The sequence below is a fragment of the Temnothorax longispinosus genome, chromosome 10 (genome assembly GCF_030848805.1).
Source record: "Temnothorax longispinosus isolate EJ_2023e chromosome 10, Tlon_JGU_v1, whole genome shotgun sequence".
Taxonomy (NCBI): Eukaryota; Metazoa; Arthropoda; class Insecta; order Hymenoptera; family Formicidae; genus Temnothorax; species Temnothorax longispinosus.
The window spans coordinates 18218246-18241521 of record NC_092367.1 but is presented as its reverse complement, the minus strand read 5'-3'; the positions used below and the strand labels follow the sequence as shown (position 1 = coordinate 18241521).

The window sequence follows — 23276 nt, the reverse complement described above, 5'->3', positions numbered from 1 at the left end:
GTTTTTCTGAAACTGTAAAATTACAAGTAAAGTAAAATTTCTTCTCTCATTTAATTATAGTTGCTCCATATTTTGTTTTACTGTGAATATTATTTCGTTTAGAACTACCTTTACTTTCGAGCTCTTTATGATCTTGAATTTCTTTTTTGTTGGCGAGAGCTTTAGAAGTTTGGGGTTTTTCTTCTCGACTGCTGATTTTTTCATTTTTTATCTTTTTATTTATTTTTTTATTTTTACTAATCTGAGCGTTAGATACTTCCTGAGAAAATTTATGTGGAATATGCATTACCGATGAGAAATTTGAACATCACAAGTATAATTACATTTACATTAATACTGATGATAGAATTATGAAATCATAATTGACAAGATTGATAAGAAAAGACGAGATAAAAAAATTAATGATTATAATACGTACATTTTTTGTATAAATTTTTAAAGAAAATTTAAATAATATATGTACAAAATGTATAGACTTAATTCTATAAACTTAAATTAAAGTCAATACTTTTCTTTTTCTCAATTCCGTTATTTGTTGTAAAAATTGCATTCGTCTTTGCAGCGCTTCTTGTTTCTTTATTGGTAAAGTCGATTCTAAATAAAACTTCTTGTCATCGTCTGGAAGTAGCTCATATTCCGATAATGACATTTCGTCAATTTTCTGAATTTTATTAGCAACTTCTTCCGCTAATCTTTTTGCTTTATTCAAACATTTCAATGAATTATTTCAATTAACGTAAAAATTCAATACTTTGGAATTTAATTTCTTCATTATAACTTACCTTCTAATTTTTGCAATTCTTCCATTTTTCGAGAATAAGTATCCATTGAGTTCAGAAAAGTTACAAACAATAAATATTCTATGTGTCCAATAATATTAAGTAATGTGAGCAGCGTCGTAACATCGTTTTTGAAAAAGATATTGTTTAAAGTTTGCAATACAAAGCCGCTCTCGAAATCTGGTGATGACAACCTGTTTGTTGTATAATAAAGAATAACAGGAAGAAAGATGACAGTCAAACTAGCTGCACAGAAACCAGCCGCATTCAGGGGCGAATAGGGCCTCTGCGGGGCCCCGGCGCAAAAAATTTTGCATTTTGCATTTATATTAATAAAAACTCTACAGATCAGTTATATAAAGAATAAACATTATCACAAAATTTATTTCAAGTGCATCTAAGCATGTTGAGTGAAGAATTTTGCGATTTTCCCGCAGTTTTCATTACGCGTTATAGAGATTCGTGACATATATTGAATATAATAATTTTTAGCGGTCTTGTGCCACTTTTAAATGAGCTGGGGATTGTTATACGAAGAATAAACAATATGAAAAAAATTATTTCAAGTGCGTCTGAGCATGCTGAGTGAAGAAATTTGCGATTTTCCCGCATTTTTTATAATAAAATCGCAAATTTCTTCACTCTGCATGCTCAGATGAACTTGAAATAATTTTTTTCATAAAGTTTATTCTTCGTATAACAATCTCCAGCTCATATGGAAGTGGCACAAGACCAGTAAAAATTATTATAGCCAATTTTTTCGCAGTTTTCGTTACGCGTTATAGAGATTTGTGACATATATTGAATTTAATAATTTTTGGTGGTCCTGTGCCACTTCCATATGAGCTGGAGATTGTTATACGAATAATAAACAATATGAAAAAAATTATTTCAAGTTCATCTGAGCATGCAGAGTAAAGAAATTTGCGATTTTATTATAAAAAATGCGGGAAAATCGCAAATTTCTTAACTCAGCATGCTCAGATGCACTTGAAATATATTTTTACGTATTGTTCATTCTTCGTATAACAATCTCCAGTTCATTTAAAAGTGGCACAGGACCACTAAAAATTATTATATTAATTCAATATATGTCACGAATCTCTATAACGCGTAATAAAAAATGCGGGAAAATCGTAAATTTTTTCACTTAGCACGCTTAAATGCACTTGAAATAAATTTTTTCGTATTGTTTATTTTTCGTATAACAATCTCCAGCTTATTTAAAAGTGGCACAGGACCACTAAAAATTGTTATATTCAATATATGTCACGAATCTGTATAACGCGTAATGGAAAATGCGGGAAAATCGCACATTTCTTCACTCAGCATGCTCAGATGCACTTGAAATAAATTTCGCGACTATGTTTATTCTTTATATAACTGATCTGTAGAATTTTTATTAATTTAAATGCAAAATGCAAAATTTTTTGCGCCGGGGCCCGCAGAGGCTATTCGCCCCTGAATGCGGCTGGTTCTGTGCGGCTAGTTTGACTGTCATGGAAGAAAGTATGAAAAAAAAAGACTAGAAAAAAGAGAGTTCAAAACATATGCACAGAAAATTATAATAAAAAAGATAAATTATAGAACTAATATTTATACAGTTATTAAAGAAGATAGTGCTTTCTTTCAATATATATACACACATAATTAACCAAATTAATTAAATTAATTAATTAAATGTATATATTTATTTAAATAAAATATGTAAAAGATGTGAAAGAGATCTCTAATAACTCTAATTTATTTAATTTATCCATACGCCGAATACTACCTTTCACCAAGAACTTGAATTAATAAGTCAATCTCAATTCCGAGGAAAGTGTCATCTTGATATTTCTCACTGATTTTCTGTCCAATTGTCGCATAACGTGGAAAGGCTCTTTGCAATAATAAAATTGTCTCAATTTTATATTCATAAAGACTTATAGGATCTAAAAGTTTTAAATCTTGTTCTGTTGGAATCTTCGCCAATTCCGTCTCAAGTAAAATCAATAATTCTTGAGGCGGAGCATCATTTTCCGAGTATCTATCGATTTCTGTGGTTTCTGAATCAGGTTTAGTTCTTTTTGGTGATTTTTTTAGTTTAGGAGATTCCTTCTTTGTGACCGTTCCATGATCATGTTCCGCGATTTCGACATTGGTTTTCTTTGCTGCCGGCAGTTTAGTTTTCAAATTATCTCTGAGATAAGAAATAAATTTGAAATTTATTTTTGTTTTTAATTAAAAAAGTGGAGAATTCTCTTCTTAAATAAAGGCTTTTTAAAATATTTATTTAAAAATTCAAATTTCTCTTAATTTTGTAGTTACTACTTACTATTTACTACTTACTTTTGTAGTCTCTCGAACGCTAACAAATGTTCTTGATAAGCGTCGTCGACGATCTGTCGCAACTTGACGGAAACCCTATTGTCGCCGAGCGCGATACCTTCGATAATTACATTGTCTATGCATAGTAGTGGCACTTGCAATGTCTTAGCGCTTCTGCACGCGGTTTCTTGATATTCTAAAGTAACGCAATTTAGTAACTATTTTCTTTGCGTGTTTATTGAATGCGAAATTACCGGTAAACGGCGCGCCATGAAAGATAATGCAAACTTTCTTGGCCGGTTGCGAAGAATCTATTTCCGGAATCGATTTTGTTTCGTGACTAGCAAACAGCTCCTTTACGGGATCTCTTGTTCTCTCGCAGAAACTGGGATCTTTACGCAGAGTCTCTATGTAGCCTTAGAAATAAAAAAAGATATAAAAAGTCATAACTTTTATCAAAACGATAAATGCAATAAAAATTATACTGTAATAAATTTTATCGTCGGAATAAAGTTGCTCACAGAGGAGCAAATTGTGAAGTTCTTTGGGATCGCTTGTTGGTAATATCGGAGGTTCGTGAGGAAAGTCGAGCTCGCTAAGAACTGACATAGATGGGCAATCTCTTTTTGTAGTATCCGTGGAAGTGGATGAATACCCGGTCGACTTCTTCCGTTTCCGTCTGTCAACGTTAAAATCTTTTTGCAGGTTTATTTTCGATCTTCGTCGAGTCGGGAATTGTTGGACAAATAATCTCGATGTACTAGACGACTTCTTTCTTGTTCGTATTCTATTCTTGCGTTCCACGTTTAAAAGTTTGCCGTCGTCTACTCAAACGTCAATTATACATTGCTTTATATAAATTCATGCATTAATCATATATTTGCAAATTATTTGCAAATGTCGCTGACTAAAGCAACAGTTATTTTCTTGTAGAACGTTTTCTCGTAACGTGACAGTTATATAAAAATTGTAATCGGGGAAAGAGGAAGCTTATTTTCAAGTACTCTTAATATATGTACCGTTGAGCGCAGTGACACTTTTTTCCGCGATTGCTTCCGCCGACAAAGCGTACGCCATCTCGCTCATGAGGCTATTATAGAATTCTATTAAAGACGACGGCATTCTCTCTCCAAGTTTTCGAGGCGGTAATAGGATTTCTTTAACTCCGTAATAACGAGTCAGTGCCTCGGCAATTCGCTCCTCTTCTAGAAAAAGACTGCAACGCATTGATTTATTCAATAAAATACATTCCATGTCATTTCGTTCATTACTTTTATTTTTAGACTAATCGCGAAATGAAAAAATATAATCGTATGTTTCTTTAGGATAATTTTCACAAATACGTAAAATTTTCTTAATGTCTTTTCTTACTTTGCTCTTGTTTGCTTTTAAATTAATTTTTGCACAATATTGATTACCTGTCGAGGTGATGCCAGAAAAATTCCACGGGGTAATTGCACGTATTTTCAATCGTGAACACTTTTTCCTGCACCTCGGTAAAAAGAATTGTGGATGGGAAACTAATGTCGAGATCGCTTATTCGCAGTTTATGCTCGATTCCATGACCAAGCAATGTTACCACTTGCGTTTCCGGACCCATTTTAACAAAGATTTTTAAATTCGCCTCCACGCGACACTAAATAATTGGCATTTTTAAGAGAACAAGAACATAACAAATTTTTATATCCTTTAAGTCTTTACGAATGTAAAATCCAGACAGTTTAATTTTATAAATATATGCAACGGCATGTAGCTATACTAATACCGTTTTACGCGGTTTGAAATAAACATTGATGATGTCCGAATGATTAGGCAGAAGAAGATTAGATTTATAGTCCAGATGAAATGGGCAATCTTCTTGTTTTTTACGAGTGGTCGATATTCTTGCGTCCCAACAACAATCAATAAAGCCTCTGAAAATTAGAATATATATATCTGTCTGCTTATAAAAAGCTTTAAATGTATGTAAATGATTGAATTACTCGTTTTTCACTAAAACGTTCATCATTAAACATTCACCCACGATGACACTTTGAAAATCTAATAATTTCGTATTAACAGTCACGAATGGATAAGTAATGACGCCTTTTATAGTTACGGGAATGGTAGAACCGCGGGATACCTGTACAATCGAGAGGGTATAATATATTTAGCTTAATTTATTAACATTTAAATGTCTTACTATATATTTACGTAATATATTATATTTAATGATATTTTTATATTTAAATCGCTGATAAGATAGGATGTCACCACAATTTTTAAAAATATGCAGGTATTTCAATTAAATAGAATTTAATTGTGCCATTTATTTAAATGGCAAAATATAAAAAAATTAAGTTTACTTCTAAATAAATCGAATGCTGTTCCCTCGTGCTTCTTCCGGTATATTTTGCTGTTGTCGGCTGCCATGTAACAGTCAGACACGTAGCTTTTCCGACAGTTAACATTGCTTTCTCAAATTGCACGAGAATACCGGAGTTCTCCAGTTGCTTTTTTTCTAATTTTTTTATTGTAACGTCCGCGTTCCAAGGCCCGTAATTGACGATCGTTGTCGAATAACACGTTTTAAGATCGATCGCAATGTAACCCATGTCTGAAAACATTTGTTGCATTATTAATTATTTCATTAATGCTGTCAATTTTGCTTCGTAGTTGTTTGTAGATCAAATCGTAGTCAATTTGAATGTAATTAACTGGAATTAATTAATTTGACAATAATCGATATTTCGCGGTATATAAACGTATACCTATGATATATTTAGGAGCATAGAGAAAAGGAATAACAGCGTTTTTATGCGGAATGGGATGTTTTATCAAGATAGAACCATTCTTTTCGATAAATCGAGTCGCCAGAAGTCTGTCAATTGACATCTCGATGTCAATAATACTGGGAAACATTTCCTCGTACGAAATTAAATTCCATCCTTCATCTTAAAAATAATTAATGAAAATTGTTTGAAACTTATTAGCATTTCTTAATTATATGTTCTGTTATTATACCATAATCGAGAATCTATAAATTATGTTCCATCTTACTTGATAAGATTCTCTCGTCCCATTCGGGTATTTGACTCTGTGGCTTGTCATTGTCAACAGTACATTGCACTTTTATTTCTCGTTTTTTCTGTAATGTAGAAAGACATGCAAAATATCGAAGTAACTGTTCATTATTTTTTGAATAAAATTTTATACCATTGTGATATAATCCGAATTCAGAAATTGGATCGCCTGGTATCCCAGTTCCGTAGAATATTGCTTAGAAATATCGCGCGAGATGCAAGGATAAATTTGTGGGTAACTTGTAACACCTTTTGCAATAATTATCAATGGATCTACATCAGCCACCTATAAATATTGATAGTAAGGATAATGCGATACGCTGTAATTTTAGTTTGAATTGTATCTTTTATATAGAATAATTTTCAGAATTATTGTTTCTAAAATAACAAAAATAAAAAATCGCAAAGTTTGATTAGTTACATCGTGACACACTTGCAGCTCAAACTTTATCTCGAAAGCGCCGAGTAGCATGGGTTGGAATTCGATCGTAATTTTCAATGACGATAGAGGCTCTATAAGTCCTTTATTCGGCTCGATTATTAATACGCCAATTGTAGAGTTGCCATTGCTTGTTTTGGATATTAAATTCCTCTTGTTTATCTTGTAATTCAGCAATATTGTGCTATGATTTTCCAAAGTAATGTTTGACCGACACAGTTCGCTGAATAACTGTGGTATAGATCGATAGATTAAATTACTGAACTAAATTGAATATGAAACTAACTCTAACAATAAGTGAAATAATAGATTGAATTATTCAGTTAACTGATCATAAATTAATTTTTTATTTGACTTTTAGTTCTCTTACAAATACAAATTCCAATAAATTAATAATTACACAGTAAAATTATACTGTTATAATACAAATAAAATGCAGGTTCATGTAAAAAAAATATGTGCCGTAATTGTTAAAACTGAAAAATGATTTACCTGTTGACCAAAGTCGATGACCTGTTTGTCAACGGAATATCGAACGATGTCCGCGCTGGCAAACACATTAATTACTTCAGTAGGTCCCTGAAGAATTTCACAAAGCGCAGCAACTTTGACCTGCATAGGCTCGGAAGCGTGAAAGATGAAGCGCACATATTGCGAGGAGTATGGGACAAGAATGCCTTCGTGCGGGATGATATCAAGTATCTGGAGACAGATTAGCTTTGCGGTTAGCTTTAACATATTAGTTTACTGCAGAAATATCAATATAATTTCTAAATAACTAAGAGTCTATAATATACATGCAATATAGAAATTAATTTGATTAAAGTAAATTTTGCTGGGAAAAAAGAACGAACATCATCGAGTAACTCCTTTGAAGGAGACTCGAGATTGGGATCTATTAGAGCAAGAATCTCTGGATCATCTAGGCACTGTAAGGATGTCTCTGTCGTTGACATAAAAATACTTCTTAATTTTTCGAGCGTTTCGTCTAGCGTTTCTGGTTGAATTTGCATTTGCAAATTCTCCGAATCTGAATCTTGCAGCTCTGATGTGAAAAAATGCATGTAAAAAATAAAACTTTGAAATTAAATCAATAAATGAACTAAATTGGATTGTTAATAATATAAAATATTGTTAATAATTAATAATAATTTGCAATAAATGTATATTAAAAGAATATGTAAATTAATTTTAATATTAAAATATTTTTTTAATAAGGAATATCTGATGATATATACCATATGAAGTTGAAGTTGATAAATCGAGAGATTCACTTTCAGTTTCTTGAGTCTCCAATTTCTTTTTGACCTTGTAAGAGCAGGGATTAAATTTGTCGTCTTCTGTGTTAATTTGAAATTGAGAATAATTTACGAAATTCTGTCAAAAAAGCGTATGCTGCGTTAGTCATTTAGAATTATTAAAAATTATTGGAAATAACCTATAACAAATAATAAGATATTTGTTCTTTTTCGTATTTATATTTCGATGCAACTCAACTACAACATCATATGCTCCACGTTGAATCTCAATACTCTCTCCAGCCCACAGAAATTTATATATCACAGGAATTGGTCCATTATTAGTTATCTTTAACATTTCTTTGGCGGTTGACCCCGAAACACAGTTAATAATCAAATCTTTGCGATGTAACGTAATATTCGGGAAATTTACCGCACCTTTGCATTGAATTTTGTCCTGAAATTAGATAGGCACAATTCTTGCGTTACGCGAATCGATTTTGTAATGTATATCTTCCAGTACCTTATTAGGATGCTCGTCATATTCAAACCAGAGCACGCCGCTATAATTTCGCGAATAAGGATTATCGGGATTTATATTTGGCGAAAATTTTACTGGAATTGTCGTGGTAGTTCCGTCCGTCAGAACGATTTTCTTTTTATGTACAAACTTTTTCTTATTGTTCATCAAATAAAAGGGAGCGTCAATGTACAATAAAACATTTAAACTTAATCGCGATTGATTTGTCACTATTAGTTCGTCTAAAAATCAGCAAATTAAAAACATTGTTATTATTTCATTTAGTATAATGTCATACGAAACTGTGTATGTTTAATTTAAATAATATGAATATTTTAATTGTTTGTCACACACGTAGTAAACCTTGACGCCAAAGTACCTTAGGAACCCTTTGGAATATTATATTGCATAACTTTTCCGGATAGTTTCCTCTAAAATAGTTTCGAACATGTTAGTATACAATTTTCTACCTGTCTGTTGCAACTCCTCTCCCTCGGGACATATATCAATGCAAAACGTTAATTCTCTCTTGTTGAACGCAATCTGTGGCTCCGTAAAAGTAGCTTTAAATGTGGAGGTTCCAATCAATTTTCGTTTCCCTTGTCCAAAAATATGCTCGAATATGTACCAATCTTCCGTCAAGATTTCATTTCTTTAACGTAAAAAGAAATATTTTACGATAATATTTGAAAAACGTAATTATAAGGTATAATCATAAAAATTATAAAAAGATTCTTTTTCTTTATAATATGAAATATTTTGATTATAAATGAATAAATGATAAAAATCTAATTGAAACTTACACATCCCAACATATTTTGCATTGAACTACGTTAGAACTATCAGCTGGAACTTCTACGATAGACGGTTCAATTTGAAACTTCCTATTGTAACAAAAAGTTCTTAGTATCCTAGCTAAAGTTAAAATATACATTTATGTGACTATGCAATTACTTTGACCATGTCTGGCTTTTTTGAATGCGCACTTCTGGATCGTTTGACCATATTATTTGGCAATGACGCGTGCCAAAATTTTTTATAGTTATTGGCAAACTCAGATTTTGATGGCTGTTAAAATTAAGCAATTAAAAGTATAATATTATAATAAATATTTTAAAAATAACTCTTGTTGCTACCTCGTTATTAAAACGAGTTAAAGTTTTATCAATATTCTGCTTTACCTAAAGAGAAAACCCATGTCGAATATTGGAAATATCTGCGGCTCGAAAACGATGCTGCAACCGATTCCAGTCGCAATCATGTTAACGGAAAACGACCGACTGTTGATGACATGCACGATTATATTATCAGTGTATTTACCAGTGTCGCGTAAAAATAGTTTGACTTTAATCTCCGCAGATTCATTCGGTCCAACTTCACCAAAAGTTGGCTCAACGAGCCATGGTGACTTTTTCTTAGGCTAAACAATAAAAGAAAATTTCTGTAACACTTTTTTATGCATTTTTATTTTATATGCATTGTGTAAACTTATTATTTACAGTAACAATTTGAAAATTACTTACTGATGTTATTTTAAATTGCGCTGGTATCGGTGAGTCGTTGATTATGTGAAAATTCATAACTTTATTTTGAAGCACTTGTATCTCTCCGAAATTGAGACAAATAGGCTGTACGGATACTACTGGCCCCTGGCCGTTACAAATAATCATACAAGACGTAATGGGAACCTGTTCACCCATTGTCAGCATACTGAAATCGAGAAAATAATAAGAAGTACATTATGTAAAATAGTATATAAAAATTTTAGAGTTTTTCTAGAAGTTTAAATTTTAAGAACATTCCTCTTTTTCGAACAGAACTCTTTTTCTTATCGAATCATATTATTGAATATTCCTGACTTTTCAAAGTTTATTAAACTGATTATTATACCTTAATGTTGTTGTCTGCCTGCCCAACATTTTTGTAATAATCGTGACATCAATCGCCTTCGATTGTCGTGCTTTTAAAAAACCTTGATAGGATGATAGTGAATATACAATAGACATATTTTCGGATATCTGGAGAACGATATTAATACAGTTAGCTTAAAATAATTATATTACTTTTAAACAAATTTCTTGATTACATTTACGAAACGATATGTGCAAATTTAGCTTTTGAAATTAGTTTAACAATTACCGTCTGCGGTACTATATAAAAGTATCCATCTAAATCGGAATTATTTTCTATATTGATACAACGAGCATACGGAAAGTTGATAAAGGAAAATCGAATATTTATCTCCGCGGGCTTGATCGATAGGAAAGAAATAGCGCCACAAAACGAGAGCGGTAGTATTACTGGATCCGAATCTGAATCCCACATGTCGACTCGCATATTCGTCTGTCCAGTTCGAACCACGTTCGCTATATATGATACCTACATTTTAATACAGAGATGATTTATATTATTATAAAACGATTTTTAAATTTTTTAAAATTATTTTCAAGTTATTTAAATGAGAATATCAACTTTAAAATAATTATGTGAAGAAAGAAAAAAAGAGGCTTCATATTTATGTGAAATTTATATTAAAAGACGCAAATTAGAGCTTTCACGTGCAGACACTAACGAGTTGTGTGTTCAAAGGTAACATACAGTTTACCTTTAATTTAAGCGAACTATGTGCCTGTACCACTCCTTTCTGCGGAATAATCGTAAATTCGCGAGGGTTAGTCGGGAAACTTGGTTTTACTTCGGACGTAGCAAACTCTTCGTAAGTCAGAGGTGCCTGATCGCCGTCTTCTATTATGGTTACACCGAACGTGACGGGCACCAGAGATAAGTTACGAAGACTTACTTCCTGTTTTCTGCTAAATCCTACAAATAAATATACGGTACAATTAGGAAACTACGGTTTTCCTAATTGAAAAGGATTCGTTATTGTAGTCGATATACCTAAAGCAGTTGTGCCAAAATCGATGCTACTCCTATCGAAATGTAGCGTTGGACATACGACACATCCTCTATAAAATAAAGAAATTTTATAACGTGTGCTGAGCAATATTAATTAGAAGAAATTGTTGTGATATATTAGACGTTAGAAATAATTAATAACGAATTTACGAATAAAGAAAAAAAATAAAGTCTGAGATTTTTCCAAAAAATTAAGATAAAATTAATACGTATTTACATAATAATAGTCGCGATTATTATAAAAATTTGCAATAATTCGGAAAGTCGCAGAATTTTTATTTGGTAACGGTGCAGGCAAAGTTCAAAAGTAATTACTTGATGTGCAAAGATAGTACTTCTAAGCTCTCTTTAATGACGAAGTCGATTCTCTCTATAAAATCTCCTTTCCGATTTGAAGAGAATGTTAAATTAAATGACTTATACTCGTCTGGCTTTAATGTTAAAGCACGTGGAGTAATATTAATGATGCCACCAAAATCTGTCGGTCTAGCTTTGTGAACCAATGTACCACAGATATGTCCATTATTTGCTGCTACAATCTGAAACGCAATTAATTCCGATTTCAATAATTTGTTATGCAACAAAATTATATCTATCTGCTTAGAAAGACAAAACAAAAATAAAATGCATATAGGATCAACTTGCAGCAAATATTTTCATATTAATTTTAATTACGCGATGCAAAAAGAGCAGGACATCTAAAAAATTCAATAAAACTGTGACATAAAAGTTCTCCACATGAATTTTTATAAAATTCTTATATTTAAATAAATTTACCGAGTTACCTCGTAGTTGTGCACGGAGCACAGGAAGATATTGCTAAGGTCGATAGTGATCACGTTGAGATGGAAAACTGGTCCCTTGCCAGTTCCGTGAAGGCTACCAACGGGACGCAAAATTAGCGAGAAAATTCCAAGGCAAAAGGAAGTTTCTGAAGATAACGTTATATTAGTTTTCTTGTAACCTCAGGGGTATCCTGTCCTCGCGACCCGTGACTTCGAGATAAGCGACACTCGATATCTCGCCTACTTCCATGGCTCGAAAAATTACAGTAATGTCCACCGAAGATTGCGGCCAAATTTCGCCTTCCTAGAAGTAGGAAAGACGTTAGGAATTATTTTTTTAAACAGCTATTTCTGACATATTTCGATATATTTTTAATAATGACAAAAGCAACAAATAAAAAAAATTAATAAGCGAACTGTCATATAATTAAGATATACAACATTATCAAGCGCTGCTAAGTTATCACGAAAGATCACCTTAGGCGTAAGAAGGAAGGACATATGATTATAGCGGAAATTCTCGTTCGTCAACGAAGCAATCTCGTCCGTGTAAATTCGCTGGCAGACAAGCTCGTGAATATCTGGCAGGCAAATATTGTAATGGACAAGATTGACGCGACGTACTACCTCCATACTATGCACTAGTTGAAATAGTTTTTCGTACCTGCCATGAAAAATCGAGAAATCACTGAAACAAAAAAAAATAAAAATTTTATATTCGGAAAATAATTGTTTTTGCATACTCTTCTTTGCGTTGTACATCGGTATCGCTGTCTTTAAAGCGCATCCATTGGAATCTTACGACGTAGTCGCTTCTATTGTGGATCGTTAGAACTTTACTTCTAGATAAGCCTAAATAAGTGTTTTCCATTCTGATACTACCTCTGTCAATTCGAATTGTGCAATTTATTGCTGAACTTTGTAATGTCAAGCAGAGCCTCTCTCCTGTCAATAATTTGTACAATTGGATTTATTAGATTTTATTTATTATTTATATAAAATTAATATTGTACAATTAACTATCGGCGTATTACCTGATTCATAGTTAAGGAAAAGATTTGCTTCAAAATCGCCGGATTTCCCTGATAAAAAGTTCGCAGTGAGTTGCATTGTTTCTTCTTCCCCTAATATGCCTTTTGACGGTTCGACCGAGAAACATGAACTGAGACAATTATAAAAACATTATCTACAGATTCAAAGTCGTTTCGGTGCAGTTGTTTAATGTTTAGAAAAATATTTTAAGAAACGTACACATGAATTATATTTGAAATCCTATACATAAAATTTTATTTATTTAAAAATATAACAATTTATTAAATAATATACCTATCTGAACAAAAATTAAAGATTGCCGGCGCATCTCCTATGTTGCGTACCAAAATAGTCTTCGAGGAAGGAATTTTCACCGCAGTGGCCGGTATTTCGATTCGATCGGGAATGTCTAGAATAGGTCTCGGGCCGATAGCTATAACAATATCGACTTAGCCTCTATTACCCCCCGTGTTACGTAATGTAATTGCAATTTAATTTCTTTTCTCACCGATTACTGGCACTGCAAAGATCTCGGTATCATTGATAAATTCGACACGATATTCATAATCCCGTTTCTCCGGTGGGCTGAACCTGACGTTATAAATATGAACGAGTCCTGGAGCTACCATAGTGCTGTAATTCGACCCGTGATATTCCACGGAAAAGAAAAGATCGGGGTCGCGCGAGAGCTTCAGGTGCCGTGACATCTTTGATGCAATATTTAGAAAGTGGAATCGGGGTTAAGCTCGTGAATATTATAAGAACAACCGTGAAGAGTTAATGCAACAGGACGTAACATGTTGGTTACATATTAACGAGGTATATGATTTATAATAGAGAAGATTTACTTTTGTTACGTTTCGAATCGTGAGTGTCATAGTGTATAAATTGCCAGGAATGAATCGTTGAAAGACGACAATGCTGGGCGAAACTCTAAAGCAGTGACTTTCACAATTGTCATATAAAGATCGTACGTTTATGCTGCGGCCTGGTTTCAGCAAATAATTGATCCTTTCTTGAGTGCTCATTAACATCTGATTGATGTACTTCGAAGGGACCATGCTGTACTGCAAGAACATTAATCAAATTGATAAACGTTGCAAACATGAACTGTATTACAGTTTTGCTTCAAATATCAAACTATACACTAACTTGTATCTGATCGCGTGACTCGCCGGTTATAGCCGCAAATATTTCCACAGAATTATGTATGGTCGGGTAACATATGGCTAGATCTTTACCTTTCTTATCCATTTCTTACGTTTAAAATTCTATAATGTTTTATATTATCTTTCACAAAGAGTATAGCGAGTCTTCTTTACCAATCGCTGACTTTAATTAAAATAATGTTTCTAGCTATTGACATTATAATATGCTCTGAAAATAGTTAAATATGCCACTATCTAGCAAAAATCGATTTTTACAGTTAGCTGATGAAATGTTGGACATTGCAAAAAAATGTAAATATTCCTATTGAAGCACACATATAATTTTTTCATGTAACTATGTGAAAGGTAGTTACTTTTAATAATGATATTAAGAAAAGCAGAGATATAATGAAATAATGCAATTACACTAAGAAGCATTTTGTATCTTCCAGTTATATGCTCTTGTAAATTACTGTTTCATTACCTAGAATATCCGACTAAATAAAAATCATGGAGCAATGGAGCCGTAATAAGAGAAAAGCAGAATAAAATGCACAATTTTTCTAAGTAATCCGGATTCTTTATTTCAATTTCTTTAATGGAATAAGAAATACTCTTTCGTAATACAAGCAATAGATATTATTTCTTCGAATGACCCGACTACGCGTTCTAACATAACACCGATCCAACGGTACGAGGCAATACAATTGAGATAAGATTATAAGGGGGAAGATGGAAGGCTTGTTGGAATCCTGATTGATCATGAGGATATTGGAACAACCGCCGTAGTTGGATTTCCTCAATTTATGTCTGTCGATGAAGAGCCGCAAGACGATAACCGAACCGCGCTGCATGCATAGTCCTTTAAACATCGTGGTATGTAACAACGAGGTGGACGGAGTGACGATGGGCCGTGTGGCATCTTCGACACGCAGCAAGGATCGCAGATTCCTTTTGAGCAACATATCCCCGGACAGGGTCCTCGGGGACATCCTAGAGGAGGGCAGCTCATATTGCACACTTCAGGCTCGGGCTTTCTGGCGAACAGAAAGGAGAGAATATTTTGTGTTTCGTGAAAATTCTCTTATCGTATCGAAGATTTTATTTGGTCGGATATTCTATCTGATAAATCTATAATTTCAGTAATTACCAGAATGTATAATTACATATACATATATAGAAGTCACAAATATATTACTTACAAACTTCCTATTTCACATATGATATCGTGCATTTCGTCCATAAAATTTCGCTTTTGTTTGCATCTATCCATGTCGAATAAATTATTAATTTGTTTGAATTTTAATACCGGTAAATTTAAAGATGTCAATGACAAACAGATTTTCTTCTCCAGTACGGTTAATAATCGATTTCGCATTATATATTGCTTACTTCAAATTGTTATCATAAATTAAATTGAAAGAAAAATACCAATTACTGTTTTTCTCCAATTTTTATAGTAATTGATTAAGAGTTTTCTATACGTAATAATAATACTAATTTATTATCGCATAAGATTGAATAAGATTGGACATTTAAAAAAATTTGTTTATTATACTTTCAAGAAGTTTTACATTTTTCGACAGTATTTTATGCTTGAAATATACGCAACGCAATATAAAAAAATAAAATTCAGATAAAAAATACATAGTATAAATAAAATAGAAAAATAAAACTTCGAAGTTACAACATGTTTATACGTTGACGTAAAAAAATATTACATTTTCCTTTCATTGTACAATATGAATTTGACATATTCACACATTGTTTTTTTAAACGATTTAAACATAAAGATAAGATCAAATTGATTATGGAACTATGTATTTAACTTTCATGTTAGATTTTATCGAGTGATTTTGCAGTCTATTATTTAATTTAGTTTAATTTATAACTATAGATATTGAATTGTAATGTAAAAAATAATGCACTCCCTGTTATATAAAATATAAATATAAATATAAAATGATTAATTTTAAAGAATACTATCACACGCACATACATTTTGTTCAACAAGGAGAGACACATATTTACCTTATAAACTTCTAACACAAGAAATTGGAGATTAAACTTAATCGTGGAAAATGAGCTTAATTGTAAGATGAGAATCGAAATATTCGCTAAAATATTCTCGGGGTTTGCATGTGTTCGCTCGCGATTAATCTGTCTGGCGAAACGACGAGATTGTTGAGGGTACACTCGGGTTTCCTGGCGAGATACGTAATACCTCCGATGGTCCTTGTCTCGCGGATTTCCGGTTGGCCGTAAGCATTCGTTGCCTGCATCGTTTGCACACCTATACGTTTCATTGCCTCTTCGGCGCTCGATTTCTCGCCGGTATCACCGCCGGCGCGATCGATCCTCGTCGCGCCTGGTGCATCCGGCTGTTGTATACACGCGACGTCGCCCTGTCCGCCATTGTGACCCGGCAGGTTCTGCCCATTGAGATAGTATTGCTGCATCTGATGACAATGCCGAGGTGGAGCACCTTCTCCGTATTGGAGGATCATGTTGTTGTTGCCGTGGCATCCTTGCGCGATAGGTATGTTCTGCCGATTGTAAGGGATTGATCCGTGCGCATAGGAAAATGCACCTTGGTTTTGCAAAGTCGCCATCGTACCGTTCTCCTTTTCAGCCTGCATGCTGTAACAATTTCTCGCGTTCTGCCTTTGTCGCGGGTACTCCGCCATTAGAGGCTCGTCGGCTTTTTTAGGTCGCAGGACACGCGAAGGCGGATTGTTCGGATTTCTGCTGTTCTCCAAACCGTTTGCCGGGATTCTTTTCTGAGACTGCGAGGGGGTTTCTGTGGATGGTCGCGGTTGCATGTCTTCCGGAATCTCGTTGGAATTCTGAATACCGTTCAATCTAACGATAGGTTTCCTCTTGGCCAAATTGGCAAGGTACTCGAGACCCTTCCTACTTGTCGGATCCTTCAATGCCTCCAGCATCTTCTGAATGTTATCTGGATCTTGTAGACCGTTATTGCGCTTTTGAGGACAGATTATTTCCTTGTATACTCGCATCTTCAGTAAACTAGAAGTTTCGGTAGGCTTTCTATTTTGCTGGTAAAAGTATGTGGGATCCATTGATGTTCTTTGATTGTCAAGCGGATTCAATGAACTTGGATTATATTGTGACTCAGAATGCGGAAAATACGGATTATAACGCATGTTTGGATATTGCGCATACTTAAAAGTTGGTTGACATACATTGTTCGATGCACTTTGCTGATGATTGTACGGGTAACAGGCGGTATGACCGCATGTTTGATGATCACCTCTATATGGCCAATTGGCCGCTTGCCATACTTGATAAGGATTCATCTGAACATACGTTTGCTGAGGCGAAACTTGATTGCATATTTTCTCCTTTTTTAGTTGATGATAATTTCTTTGTTGATCAGCTATTATTTTACCTGATTTATCGTCCATCAGATATTGCTCGTTCAAAGCTCTTTGCTGTGCATTCATTCTTTCAATATCGCTGTACGATATTCGCGGTGGCGTGATATGTATCATCCATTCCGGTTTTTCGTCTTTCTCTGTTCTTCTTCGAGCGAGTCGGTTCCTCTTTATCTCCTCCGGAATATTTAATTTTTGTTGTTGAAACTGCGCAATGTAAGCTAGATGTCTTTTTTGCTCATTCAGTAACGCGTCAAATTGACGACGCATCACCTCCTCAGGTACACCTTGCTGCCTCATGGTGGAAACCAGCAGTTCCTGATCGCGAATCATGTCAGACGTAAAGTGCAATGTTTTATTTTCTTTTTGTTGACCATGAGCTTCCGCAATTGACTGATCAATAAGTTTATGATTTGCCTGATTCTGTGATGGATTAGATTGATTTTGGCTACCAGAATTTTGCTGATTGAAATTGGCATCGTGCGCTTGATAATAATACTGCCACGGTAACTGCTGATGCAAATGTTGCTGATTTTGATTTGTTACTTGCATCCATCTATCGTTTTGTGGCCACGCGGGTTGAAAGCTAACAGGGTATCCGCGATTCTGTTGATGGACAGGTAAATTATGCCGCATTAATCTCATCTGATTCACCGTCATGTCTTGCGGAGAAGTCATTCCTTGTCCAGAGCTTTGCGTGATAGGCAATTGTTGATTGTAATGACTGCAATGTATTCCTGAATTGTTGGGTATATGTTGTTGCTGGTTGGATATTGGCTGCATTTGATTGAACGCTCGCGGCAACATTTGTTGATTATACGCGCTGTGTTGTGTCTGCTGATTGATCTGATGTAGATTCTGTTGGAATGGAGCACGAAACTGAGCATGATAAATATTTTGACAATTATTCGCAGTCTGATCATTTGGTGATACATTAGCATTTTGTACGATTGTTGCTTGTTTCTGTTGCTGCATTTGCATGTACATTTGTCTGTAATTGGCTGCATTTCGGTCACTGATCGGTTGCTTCTGATACTGGTTCTCAAGCATGGAAGATTCATTGCGATTTTGGTCGACAACCGCGCGCGAATCGCTCGAAGATTCTTGTGCTTGCGGCATAGCGACTCGTGTCGAAGGGGTTTGTGTAATTACCGGCTGATTAATTATCGCGGATGGGATTCGATGTGATCGATCGTAGATGACTGCTTCTTGGAGGATATTTGGTACGAAAGGACGGTGCGCCTGTTTTTCGGGAGACGCGATTCGTTGAGTCAGTAAGCTTTCAGAATGCGGATTCGTTTGACAAATCTCCTGATGGTTAGCGACAACCTGTTGCTGACTCGTGCTACATGTAGTTTGTGGCTAACAAAATATAAACTCTATTAATAAAAATTATTTAATTTTATTCATTTATGCATTAATAAAAATTTTTTGATAATATTATTTTAGCGTATCTCTGTACTATATAAAAGTCAAATAGTAAAAATTTTAATAATGTAACTTATAGTTTATTGGTAAAAGATCAATGTAAATATATAAAATTAATCAAAATGTAGATTGCACTGATAATCTCTCTTTTTTACGAGATTTTATTATTTTGTAAATTAATTTTATATGACATAGCGTTAATGTATAGTAATATAAAAGTTTAAAAAATCTTTTAAAAATTTACTTTTGATTGTTGATGCGATAATTGAACAGAAATTGCGTCACCATGCCCGTTATTATTTCTAGCAGAAGAATTTGTGTAAAAAGTCCCGGTTTCTCGAGGATCTTGCTGCACAATTAAAGCAGCGATTGGCTCAGGCGAGAACATTGGTGGATTGTCCAGTTTCTTAATCTCCTCGGCAGGGAAACTCTTGAGTCGTGGCGACGAAGTCGAGTGTGCTTCTTTTGATTTGCTTTGAGAAATAAATCTGGTTTTCGGAGGCTGCATTTCGTCTGGTAATACCATTCGTTCGTCCTTAAATCTCGCGACCTTATCCGACGAATTTGAATTATGCAAATTCTGTACGGATGGCAATTTTACAGATCGCGAGCGTCTCTGATGATGATGACTCGTGGTGGTAGATTGCAAACTTGCCGCGCTCGGACGTGCAGACGATTCTTTATGTCCAGAATTCTTCTCGATTAAAACTTTCCTAAAGGGAAATTTCCGAAATGGGAGACTTTTATATTTATGGATCTGACACATATGTTTCTCGAGACGCTTACCTCTTTTTCATCGTTAATTTTGCTTAGGCGCTAATTTAGATAATGCGACATTTGTTTTTAAAAAGTCATCGTTTATAAACTTAATAAGAGATTTCTTAAATCGGATTTTTGTGTTACCGCCGAAAGGATATCGCGAGTTTTGACGTGTTGAAGAAAGAGGGACAAGTGCGTGACTAGTTACCATGGATACATATGTATTGTTTTTTTTATAAATTATAATTTTTTACAAATGTGTGTTATTTAATAGCTTAATAGTCATAAAAAATAAATATTAATATATTAATAGATTCTATTTGTTTATAATTAAAAATAAGAAGCGTTTTTAGAAACGTTACAAATTTGTAAAACAGGATAAATCTTTATTCTGTAAAAATTTTGACAAAAATAGATATAAAATACAACATGGTATTGCGATTTTATATTTCAGTAACAAATATATAAATTCTTTTATTTTTTACAATTTGTACGCATGCAGGACATAAACTATATAGTATTTTATAATATACTAGAAGAATATAATACACACAATTAATTTGAATTTATCAGCATAAAACAAAAGACAAAGAACCACAATATTGAGATCTCAAAAGGATTCAGTTCAATTAAAATCGCGTTTCTTCAGTCACATCGCTCATTGTTTCGAAAGTACATTTAGATTTATATTATTTATTTATTTAGTAGATTTAATTTTCTTCGCCTTTTTTGCGTGATAAAATTCTTTTCGATTTCAAACTAATGTCGAATCGATTTTATCTTAATTATTCTTCACATTCTTCTTTCTCTGCAAATAGAAAAAAATCAATAGAGAAAAATAAGTCTTTATCTAAGAAAAAAGATTATCAAAATGTTATAATTGCATAGGAAATGAATAAGCAATATATTAGAATAATTACTAAAATCATATAAATTCTTGTTTAAAATTTCTATAAAAAGCACATACTTTATAAAGTTTTAATTTAATTTTTATTTTTATAAATATGTTATAAAAAAATTTCATAATTTATAATCTAGCTTAAGCGTGTCGTTTAGCAAGCTCGTATTTTTTATCTCTTATATACTTTTTTTTGTGACGCTTACTTTGCTTGCATTTGTGTAATTACTGTTCAGTTAGTCGCCAATTAGCGCGCCGTCACTTAACGGAGGGACAAGGTACTGTGAAACAAGAAACTCATATTAACCTCAGCAATTAATTTTAATAAATGAAAGTATGGTAACAAACTGACGACATAGCGGGGGCCTACGGGGCGAATTACACGAGATTGGTAATGGGCAAGGTGTGCAAGGAACGCAATTCGTGCTGCAAACGTAAAAGCAGGGTGGCGAAGAGGGTGATGTGGGTGCGGGTGGCAGATACGTCATTTCCATTTTCGGTGGAGAAGTAGAGCAGGTTGGACAAGGTGGTAGATATATCTTTTACAAAATTTTTTTTTTAGTTTTTTTTATTATCAAAGAAGCATAAAATATTATGTATGTGTGTATATAATATTATACATCAACGCACAAGACAACAATAGAAATTAATTATTTAAAATTAAAATAACAGTTTGAAATGATAAAAATTGATTCAGTATGATGTATAATAATAATAATCAACCATGACGTCTTTTAAGAATAGACTTTAACTTTACAATATGTGCGTATTATACTAAACGTAACACAGTAAACCATATTTTAAAAGACCTTTTTATGTCATATGACATACTTATCAGAGAAAATTCTTAAAGAACGAAAGTTGATATTCCGCGTGACAAACATACCACTGTCTTAATAGGTTTTGGCACAGATTGGGGTGAGCAAGTTGTTTTATATTGAACACGGGATACACGAGGCACGTAAGGATAGCTCACAGGTGGAGTACAACAAATTACAGAGCATGGAACTGAACATTTTGTTAGTAGACGACAGGAAGGGGGAAGAAGACGTAAATTCTGGCAACTCCTGGAACTTAATATACCATATAAATTATTAAATGACTAAAAATATTACGCATTAATATGGAAATTAAGAAAAAAATATTCAATTATTCTCTCTGCGCATACTTTAATCTAATTGCAATATACCACATATTTAATATAGTTTAGAAAATTAATTTAATATAGTCTTTTATTTTTTATGAAATGTTTTTTTAAAGTAAACTTTCCAATTAAATAATTCTATGACGTTCGTTCATTATTATTTTTTGTTATTTTATTACATATAGGATTATTTTTATAAAATTGAAAATTTAACGCAATATATGATGTCGAAAATGATTACGTAGATGAAATTGTGTTAATACAATATAATCGGACTAAAACAAATTTTATTAGTATAATGAATTCCCAGTAAAATTTACCTCGACATGATGTTAAAGATGTGTTCAAGACAACGTTAATTGTCGATGACGTTACTCTGTATTTCTTTAGAGATTTAATAATTGACATTAAGTTGTTGATTTTCCGATCAAATGAGTGACAATACCTGTCGTCGTGGAAGTTATATAAAGTTACTTGGAATTTTGGTTGCTAACAAGAAATACTTTGGAATTTAAAATTAGCCTCTCATGTCTGTGGACTGATCAATCAAAGATTATTTACTGGTAACCTTGGTGACCCGTAAAAAATCGATTGTCGGCTTTCGCAGAATAAATTACGCGCGGGAATCACATAAATACGGTGATTCCCGTTTCTCTTTTCCGTTTCTAGATGTATGTATGTATGTACAAGGCTGACGTTAATTGCTTGTTTTGTAGGAAACGTAAGCATTAAGTAATTTCTCATAGCTGACAGTGCTGACAGCTAGAGATCTAGACAATTTTTGTCTAAAATGTTTAACTGATAACGATTTATAAAAGTTAAGATTTATAAAAGATTTATAAAAGTTAAAAAAAAAGAGATAAGAGATAACGAAATTTTATGATTTATGCCACTTTATGCTAATTTGATTGGGTTTAATTATTAAAAAGTATTTGACATTGAATATGAAAATTGCAACAAATAGTATAGTAGTCTTTCCTAAAAAAAGTTGATTTAAAATTTGTTAAAAAAATTATTATTAAAATTAAGATATAAGATAAATGAACAATAAACAGACGTATAAAATAAATTATCACAATTTGCATAAATTATTTAATTGCATTATACAGTTTGCCAACTGCTGGTAGTAATACGATGTTCGGAACTGGATTGGGTTTAATCATTTGATAAACAGCAGTGAACAGCATTTGCAATTTGCATACCGCTGGTAAAAAGTATTCGGTCTAAATTGACTTTAACCGCCAACGGAAATCAATTTCGTTACAACTGTTTGAGTTTCGACAAAGAGATTCCTTCTCTATAGGGAATGCAACTGTCACCGCATGTCCACATTCGACAATACTCCCGATGCACATCAGTCGGTGCATTCCAGCAATGGTTCACGAGCTCGACTGAAAAGCTAGTAACAAAAGCAACGCCG

The 23276-nt window shown here is 33.3% G+C and overlaps 4 protein-coding genes across 4 annotated transcripts in view; 1 reads left to right on the top strand and 3 right to left on the bottom strand.

Moving 5' to 3' along the window:
* Nucleotides 1–23276, top strand: part of LOC139820662 (uncharacterized) — a 116950-nt gene that overhangs the window by 10328 nt on the left and 83346 nt on the right. The window lies entirely within an intron of this gene.
* Nucleotides 491–7126, bottom strand: LOC139820235 (uncharacterized). Its single transcript, XM_071790379.1, has 9 exons — nt 7083–7126; nt 4109–4305; nt 3754–3913; nt 3611–3684; nt 3344–3505; nt 3111–3285; nt 2554–2961; nt 783–973; nt 491–699 (listed from the first exon to the last, which is right to left on the bottom strand). The coding sequence occupies exons 2-9, from the start codon at nt 4209–4211 to the stop codon at nt 491–493; spliced, it is 1482 nt and encodes a 493-aa protein (XP_071646480.1). The 5' UTR covers nt 4212–4305; nt 7083–7126.
* LOC139820234 (uncharacterized) lies at nt 16347–19852 on the bottom strand. Its single transcript, XM_071790378.1, has 3 exons — nt 19842–19852; nt 19300–19768; nt 16347–18989 (listed from the first exon to the last, which is right to left on the bottom strand). Exons 1-3 carry the CDS (start codon nt 19850–19852, stop codon nt 16347–16349), a joined length of 3123 nt encoding a protein of 1040 aa, XP_071646479.1.
* Nucleotides 20971–22184, bottom strand: LOC139820233 (uncharacterized). The gene is made up of 4 exons (XM_071790377.1): nt 22177–22184; nt 21599–21779; nt 21065–21251; nt 20971–20993 (listed from the first exon to the last, which is right to left on the bottom strand). Exons 1-4 carry the CDS (start codon nt 22182–22184, stop codon nt 20971–20973), a joined length of 399 nt encoding a protein of 132 aa, XP_071646478.1.